The 9,638-nt window shown below is 32.7% G+C and overlaps 1 protein-coding gene across 1 annotated transcript; it reads right to left on the minus strand.

Annotated features, from left to right (window-relative positions):
- Positions 1 to 1,266: 1,266 nt before the first annotated feature.
- LOC25482742 (alkane hydroxylase MAH1) lies at positions 1,267 to 3,041 on the minus strand. The gene has a single exon (XM_013611335.3). The coding sequence runs from the start codon at positions 3,036 to 3,038 to the stop codon at positions 1,473 to 1,475; it is 1,566 nt and encodes a 521-aa protein (XP_013466789.2). The 5' UTR covers positions 3,039 to 3,041; the 3' UTR covers positions 1,267 to 1,472.
- Between the last annotated feature and the right edge of the window lie 6,597 nt (positions 3,042 to 9,638).

The raw sequence follows: 9,638 nt of genomic DNA on the forward strand, positions 1-9,638 counted from the left end.
AAGCCTTCTTGAACGTTGATAATTTTCATTCCATATTTCCCAAAACATCCATGAGATGTCTTACTCGTTGAATTACATGTTTTTTTTATACAAGACTCAAAACACCTATAAAATTGGTTCGGTTACGGACGAAACAAATTTACATGACTCGATTTGAAAACATTACTAAATGTCAGATAAACCATGATTAACTTATCTAAAAGACTAAAACTTCTCTTAATGACTCAAATGCCTGAAAAATGATAGAAAAATATACTAAAAATAACATAGGATGAGTTGTTATCAGCAACATCAATGAGTACTGGAAGCTGCAACTTAGAAAGATGGTTTTTAGAACTTTGTTGTTCCAATCACATGATAGGAAATAGAGAATGGTATAGTGCATGAAGTTACAACTCCTTATACTCCACAACACAATGGTTTAGCAAAGAGAAGGAACATAACCCTTCTAGATATGACCATAAATATGCAGAAAATGAAGAGATGTCCAACAAGACAGCTAAACAAAATTTCAGAAGAAGTATAGAGTGAAATATAGGAAGCAATCAAGGAAACACTTCAGAGTGTTTTGTTCCTTGTGCTACAAGCAAGTCCCTAGGGTAAAAAGATAGAAGCTGGAAGATGGAAGTGAACCTATGATGCTTGTGTTATATTATGTGAATTATAAGCTAGTCAAATCCTGCCATTCCAATGTTGAGTGAAGAAGAACATATTGAGCAACTTGATACAACAAAGACACATGTATGTGCCAACCAGATTAGCTGATCATGAAATGATACCTGATGACGGTGAAGTAAATGATGAAGGGGATTGTGTGCATTTTGCACTAATTGCTGATGCAGAACCTATTAACTATGAGATTGCATTAAATGATTAACTCACAAAAAACAGTTAGGTATATTTTAGTTTTCTATTAGTTTATGTTAACAAGGCAACTAAAGAAATTCTAACTTATCTAAAAAACTGGTTTGACAAAGATACAACAGATGAATAGCACTGTTGTCAAATAAACAGTTTGTATGAGTTTTAGACAATATAGAGCTACGGATTATACAATTAAAGTTCACTCGAATTACAAGTTATACCTATCAAATGTTGAAGATCTCAATGCATTCAAAAACATTAGATCGATATTTCCAAATGACAATTATAATTAAAAATAAGTTTGAATCCAAACATTTGATCAATTGCATTGAAATGAACCCCACCTTTTTAACAAAGTACTTGATTTTGACTGTAATACATTTAATCAATTGCAGAAAAAAGTTTATAAAAGAGAAGATGTATTATTGTTGCTTGGAGAGGTCATCTCCAATTACTTCAAAATATAACAACAGCTCAACATAACTTAAAGCAGTTTATTACAATGAAACATAATTTGTAAACAATGAATAGCCAAGACACACAGAACAACAATGACAAATAGGTTATAGGACACAACATAAATCTTGGATCATTCGGAGAGACTTCAGTCAAATGCTTCTTTTAGAGACTTCAACCTTCAAGCCATGTTTCATGCGAAGAAACACAGAAAGCCTTGGGGTTACAAGGTGACCTTCCACCACCTGTATGTGAAACTTCCGTAACAAAGCAGCTGCGACCATCTTCATTTGAATGAAACTAAGATCTTTACCTATACAAATTCTGGGTCCTGTGTTGAAAGTTATGAACTTGTAAGAAGGTACATGTATAATATCTCCCCTCTCAGATATCCATCTCTCAGGCTTAAATTCCATGCAGTCTTCCCCCCATAGTTGTTCCATCCTGCCCATAGAATACATAGAGTACATTAAACTTGTATTTGGACTAATACGTTCTCCACTAGGTAGTATATCGGATTTGATTGCACAGATATGCTCAAAAGGTATAGGTGGATAAAGCCTTAAGGTTTCACATATAGCTCCATGGAGGTATACTAGCTTATCAAGAACCACATCCCTCAAAATAATCCGATTATCCTCTTGTGTTAGCCAATTATCTTTGATCTCTTGAATGATTTTTTCTTCCACAATAGGATAAGTTGAAAGGAGCCAGAAAAACCAACTGAGAGCTGAACTAATTGAACCATTTCCGGCAAACACCATAGTGAGTGCAGTATCTCTAAGATACTTCTCACTGATTTCCCCCTTTCCATATCCTTCTTTCTTTAGGGCTTTTACCATGCCTAAAAAACATTGGTCCATTTCTTCGTTGCTGCATTTGCTTTGCTCTTCACCAAGGGAAAATGTTATACTTTCATACAAGAATCGGTCAAGATATTCTTGGGCAACCTTGAACTTCTTCTCTTGACCAACATTGAGCCATTTTTGCAACTTCCATAAACTACTTGGAATGAAGTGCCTGTAAAATATCACTTCCTCCATCACAGGAAGAGATTTTTTATAAGGAATTTCTCTAAGCTGATTAAACTTGTTTGGAAGGCAATTTGGATCAAATCCAAATAAAATCAGGCAGCTGCTATCAAAGGTGAACCTATTAAAGGCATCTTGCAAATCCACCTGAGCTCCTGCTTCAGATACATCATTAAGAAATGGTATTAGATAGTCGTCCACCTTCTTCTGAATGGAATGTTGGAACATGTTCTTGAAGCTTTTCCTTCCAAGAACTAAATGAAACATTGTCTTCTCCTGTTTCCATACATCGTTGGAATCAGAATTGAAAATACTACCTCCAAGAACTTCAAAAATATCATGGAATTTTGACCCTTTCGCGTAGTTGCCAAAATTCTTCTTTGTGATGTATGTCACGTTCATTGGATCAGCTAGACCGACAAAGCTTGTGTTTGTGAACCAGGGTCCTTGAAATCGATAAGTTCCTCCATTACGCTTCAAAACAATGGTTGCATAATCATGGAAATCGGAGAGATGATGCAAAAATGTTGGTAGCATACCAATTATTGGCCAATTAATTGGTACAAATTCATCTCTATTGCGTCTCCAATAGTAAATGTATAGGAAGATTAGGATGGCTACAAATCCTCCAATACACTGAATTATTGACATTATAGATTTACTAAAGTGTGTGTTTTCAAATTGCATGTGTTTTTCATGCATGCTTTTAAAATGTGTACATGCTTTACACTTATATAGCCTTTAGTGCGTGAAGAAAAATAACCACTTGACATTGTTAGGCGCATGACATTAATATAATTGGTTGGCCAATTACTGTTCCTATTATTATTCTTATTATTATTCAGACCTTGCAACCTATTAGACACGGATCCATATCTATATTAATATTAAATTGAATTTCATGAGTTTTTTATTCGTGCCTCATTTTTTTTATTTCAAAGTTTTAAGACAAATTCAGCAAAAAAAAAAAAAAAAAAAAGAGAAGAAAATAAATATATATCAGAATATATTATTTAGGTTGAGTCAATATCAGATAGAATAAAAACAAATGAAAGCCCCTAATATGGTTGAGTCATCAAAATGCACATAATAATGACAACTACAATAATGATAATTGGTGGACTTTTTGTCAAAAATTTACTAATAGTAATAACTGGTGGATCTTAATTTAGTTACTGCTGTAACCATTTTTTTATTTTTTTTATGTTTTTTCAGTCTAAGATTTTTTCTGAAGGACAGTCTAAGTTTTTTGTTTGTTTGTTTTTACAGATTAGGGAAAAATCTATTTTCAATTGATTACATCTCTACGGTCTCTACTCTCATCTATTTCAAAGTCTGAAATTTACTGTGTGTGAAAAATCTGAATAAAAGGCCCCAACAAGACCCATGGGAGAGCCTCCCACCAAGAATATACAACACAATTACTACCTAAGGAAGCTAGGAAGATTTACAGGACCACGACAATCCCAGACGCCCCACAATTCTTCAATTACAATATCTTAGTTAAATCTATATCTTAACATTCCTCCAAAATAACAAACAAAGTGAGAAAGTTTAGTGCATAATTTTTCACATTTACTCTCAACGTTTATAAATTCCACTCATCCCATAATCATTTTCTACTCATTTCTACACATATGTTAATTTCACTTAAACTTTGAGTATTTCTAACGTGGTGTTCACTACTTGAAAAAATTGGAAAATAATAGAAACGGGCAAAATCATTCTCTAAAACAAGAAAAGTCTGTCCCTAAACATGTCGGAGATGGAATCGGAGACAGAACTAGGTATGTCGTTATTTTCGTCATTGCTAAAGCCTTCAGAGACAAAATTCTACTTTTCGTATATGATAGAGACAAAATAAATCCGCCTTTAGTTTATAAAATTCGTTGTTAATTGTTAAATAAAAGAGGACATAAAATTCGCTAGTAAACATAATTCCGTCTCTAAACTCGGTTGCAACATTTATAGTTCCGTCTCTAATCACTAAAATTATGTCTCTACTACGGAGACCGGATCTAAGTTCCATCTCTATAAACTATTTATTTATTTATTTATAATTTTTTCCTTAATATTCCAAATATTTAGTGCCAAAACAGTGTTTAAAATATTCATTATGTTTATCTAACTCACAAGAATGACACAATTATATTTTGATAAACATCAAATTTGCAAAAGTGACATGAAAGTACAGTCATACAACAAAACATCACCATATAATATCAAAATATAAATTAGTTGTCCAATATATATGTAAAAAGATCATGATATGTTTGATTTAATGAAAATTATATATTTTTTTTCCAAGATATTGGTAAATGCAAGAAGTGTACATTTACGACAAAAATGGCTCAACTTCTGGACAATTTAGAAGAACATAGAGATGTGCAGCTTTCATTTCTCTTTCTTGTAGGAAGTAGGATGTACATTTCCCAAGAGGACGCCTAGGATAATTCAAGATCGACAAAGGTTGTCTCATTGAACAACTTTCACCTCCATTATCATTCGGTGGAACTCTTGTCCTTCTACAAGTAACAACGATATTGATACTAGCGAAAAGAAACACTTGTCTTTTCGCTTTTTATATTGCGATAACACGTGTAAATTATGAATGGTATTTTATGTGAAATTTCGATTTTGATTAAATTATAAGTATATATATATATATATATATATATATATATATATATATATATATATATATATATATATATATGTGTGTGTGTGCGCGCGCGCGCGTGTGACTTTCAAATTGTAACAAAGTTTATCTTTTTAAATAACAATAGTAATTTAATATTAATAAATAGAATATAAATCCTTAACTTTTTTTATATCACCAACAATATAATATTAATTAGGAAAATTTGTTTATTTAAGGATATAATCGAAATTATAAAAAAATCAGTCTCTCATTGCATTTCATTTATAATAATAGTTTGAGTACAAGGTGAGATACGATAATAAATGACGGGACTAACTATAAATGTAGCCTCTTTTGCAAACTCATGAGCAACTGCATTTTCTTGTCGCCTAGTGAACTCTACCCTGGATGAGTTTGCAAAGAAGGAGGAAAATAGAGCTTTGCAAGATGCGATGTGAAATTCTAGCACACTTGTTTTAATACGTTCTGTATGATGTTTTAACGTTTGCGATGTTATGATTAATGTTACAACATCACGCGATAAACAGAATTAAAAACAAGAAAATAAAAGATAGGAAAGTAAAGAACACAATAAGTTTGTTGACTCAGTTCGGTGACAAACACCTACTGTGGGGCTACCAAGCTAGGAAGGAAATCCACTAGTGTAGTCCTTATTCAATAGCTCTCAGCATACTCCTCGTTTACAGTATATGACCTAGGACCTACCCGTATAGACTTCAACATAGGAACTCCTAGATCTAAGATCCCATCTCACTATCCTAATGGTCAGTCACTGCCGCAATGACCTATCAGACCTAAACCAAAACAAAAGTAGAAGTTACCTTCTAACACAAACAACTAGCACCTTGTTTCACAACTTCGGTGTAGTACAAAGAGTAATCAATACTCACACACAGTCCTAACACGTATCACAGACGATACAAGAAGAACACACAGTAGATTCTAAACTTGCATCACAACCGATACAAGAGCAGAATACATGAAGACTCAAACCCTAAAAATCTAAACTTTTTAGTATGACGACTTGAATGAACAATTATGTCTTGAAGTCTTCCTTATATACTGAAGCAACTTGGGCTAAATAATTCATTGGGCTTCAGTAAAATGCAGATCGGTTCAGCTTAATCTGCAAAACAAGAATTAGAAACAAATCTGGAAAGTCCTAAAGAGTCGGAAGATTTATAGGATCGTTCCAAACAATAATAAATATTTCCTAAAATATAAAATACACTTTAGAAATATTCCACAACTGATTCTTAGATGATATGTGCGTTGCTTGATCAATAAGTTAAGGAAATATTGTTTCCTTAAACAATAAAGGGCGCGCTTACATACAGGCGAGAACTCAGGCACACTGAACCGTACCAGGATGTTGAAGCATCGCATCCAACATCTTCCAGAGACGCCTAAACACATGTTGGAACTTTGGTTCCAACTTACAGAACAAGGATATTTGTTTTAGCAACAATGCAGCCAATACAAATACCCAACACGAGGACATGCTCAAACTCGGAAAAATCATCTCGACGGGAATGGAAGGCATCACATGTAACTTTAGAATCAAGTTCAAAATCTATATTGTTGAAAGACATATCACTAAGTCATTGGAAAGCTTGAAATAAACCCATGGCTTCACCAACTGCAACATGATATACACAAGGAAAACTTACGATTTTAGCTTAGACGAAAGCACCTTTCTCATCACGAATGCATATATCAACCAAGTACGGTTAAAATTTGAAGAAAATGATGCATCGACATTGCCTTTATAGCGCAACTCCAGGATCAATTGATGAATTGGCTTCCGCAGAATTGAGACTCACACGTAGAGATGAAGCTATGCGCACAGTCGGGATGCGGATGGTTACTAGCTGCCAATCTGTAAGCATCACATGCGCACGTACAACCACAACAATAACAACTTTTGTCAAGTCCTCACATCCCTTTAAGTTCTGGTGTTTCCAAAGGCTCCACAAAATAGGAGAAAATAATTGTTTCTTTTCAACGGGTAACGTTTCAATCAACGCGAAAATAGCCTCTATAGAAAAAACAACAACTGAAACAACGTGATGAATTTGAGACTAAAGCCCAGACAACCGCCATACTTGGATAGAAATTGGGTACGCAAAGAATAAATGTGTCAGATCCTCATGAGTGGAAACACAACTAACGCAATTTGTAGGGCACTGTACACCTTTGTTATGAAGTCGAATCCTCGTAGGTAAACAACCCTTGCACATCCTCGATTCTAAGTTTTGAACCTTAGGAGGTAATTTTAACTTCTAAATGCCGGGCCAATTTCCTGGGCGGCGAAGGTGAGAAGAATCTATAAGTTCCTCGACACACAAACGATAAGCAATCTTCGGAGAATATTTCCCATGCTTTTCTGCCTTCCAAATCAAATGGTCCGACTGCACATGAGTAATAAGGGGTGTGCTCATGATTTAATCTTCTAATTCAGCACTAAAAACTTGTTTGACAACTACCTCATTCCACCTCTTCTCAGTTGGCACTATCAAGTTTTCAATGGTAACATGACGAACATACTGTGCTACGACGATATTAGTATCAATGCACTCTCCATTCAGAACCCATGGTTCTCCCAAAATAGGAAAAGTCCCATCCGCGCCAATGCTCCAACGCACTCCTCTACAGACAATGAAACGGGAGCGAAGAATACGACGCCATACATAACTGGGATTATGACCAATAGTGGCTGTGAGAAAGTTTTTGTTTGGAAAGTAACTAGCTTTGAACAACCGGAAAACTAGGGAATCCGGTTCCGTTAAAAAAATTCAACCTTGTTTACCTAGCATAACAAGATTAAAACCCATACCTCCAATGGTTTCGAGCCCAAAATCTCTATCTCCTTTATATATAATATTGATAATATTGTTCCTATTGTAGTGAGATATTTCTTATTTTAATGAAATTTAATTTTTTTATTAAAATTAATTAAAATAATATTATTAAAGGATAAATCAGTAAATAAAATAGTTTAAATGAAGGGTAAAATAAGTAATGAAAAAGGCAGCCTAAACTCATATTTTTTAAGGATTTTTTTTTTCTATATAGTATAAATTATAGATATATTAATCTTGATTAAGGTTTTTTTTTTTTTTTTTCGTTCTTTTGTATTAAAGTTATTGCATATCTATTTTTTTTTCAGGTTGAAAGAAATAATTTTTCACTAAAGATATGATGCTAGTATATAAAAAGGTACTTTTAATTCCTCTTGTCACACTATTATTCATCAATTCACAACTAATCTATAACTTAAGTTAAAATAATTTATCGCTATGTTGATTGTTCATTTTTTTACACACTAAAATATCAACAAGTAAAATATACTCCTACGAACATATAATTAATTTTATATATAAATTGCATATCTGTGGTTTTCATAGGTGGGAGGAAAAAAGAGAAAATGGCATATGTAATTTCCTAAACAACATTGCCAACATGGTTTTCATAGGTGGGAGGAAAAAAAGGGTAGATGTCATATATAAGTTTTAGAAATTTCACAACAAATATATCAATTATACTGATGTATGATGTATCATCTTCAGAAAGCTCCATGCACTTTATTACACTTTTTAGAAAACTTTACACTCTTTTTTATTATATATTTATTATATTATTATATATATATATATATATATATATATATATATATATATATATATATATATATATATATATATAGTTTTTAAAAGTTATAAATAATTAAATTAACATTTATCCACGTGAGTTTAACTTTTCTTTCTCCCTTATCTATTTCTCAAACCCTAGCCATCACCCCTTTCTTCTTGTTGTCTATCAAAGAGGGGTGATTGAAAGATTAGCTTTGAGCAAGTGCAGATCCGATCAATGACTTTGGCGTCATCAACGTTGCAGATCGAGAGACATAAGTATTCCGGAGACATGATTATAGTCGTATTTGTAGGCATATGTACTTTGTCGTTTTATGCTATTGACATGGATGATGTGAGTTTGTTCACAAATTCATCCTTTTTTATTTTAGCGAATTTGGATTTGTATTGTATTGGTATGTACTCTATCAATTTGAGTGAATGAATATCGTTTATTTTTGTCAATTTTTTTTATTCACGTGAGTTTAACTTAATTGGTAGGGATATTACATAATATATACATGAGTTGGGGTTCAATCCCCGGACACCTCACTTCTCCACATTTAAATGTGTGAACTCTAGCCACTAGACTACTGGACAAAAAAATAAATTAAATTAACATTTTTAAGGCAGTAAACTAAATTACTTAATGTGTAACGATTTAGCTTAATTAGCTCTCACAAATTATAATTTCTAAAAATTATAATTTCTAAAAAATTATAGCTTAATTAGCTTAAACGTGTGATTTTTAAATAGTTAAAATATTGGGTGTTATTTACACTATGATATTGTCTGAACTTATTTAAATATGAATATACCAAGATTCATATTCAGTAAATTACTTTTCATAATTAAATTCTTTGATTAAATATAAGTATGATTGTTAGAATTATGATTCATCTTTAGGAGAAGTCAAAAGTATAGCCATGATCTAGGCACTAGAACTTCCAACTGTTACATCACGGAGTCATATAGAAACTTTTGTTTATCAAA

This window comes from Medicago truncatula, chromosome 1 (genome assembly GCF_003473485.1).
Source record: "Medicago truncatula cultivar Jemalong A17 chromosome 1, MtrunA17r5.0-ANR, whole genome shotgun sequence".
Lineage (NCBI taxonomy): Eukaryota > Viridiplantae > Streptophyta > Magnoliopsida > Fabales > Fabaceae > Medicago > Medicago truncatula.

Bases quoted from the DNA above. Each gene is read 5' to 3' on its own strand.
- LOC25482742 (XM_013611335.3), bottom strand. From the start codon at position 3,038: ATGCAATTTGAAAACACACACTTTAGTAAATCTATAATGTCAATAATT.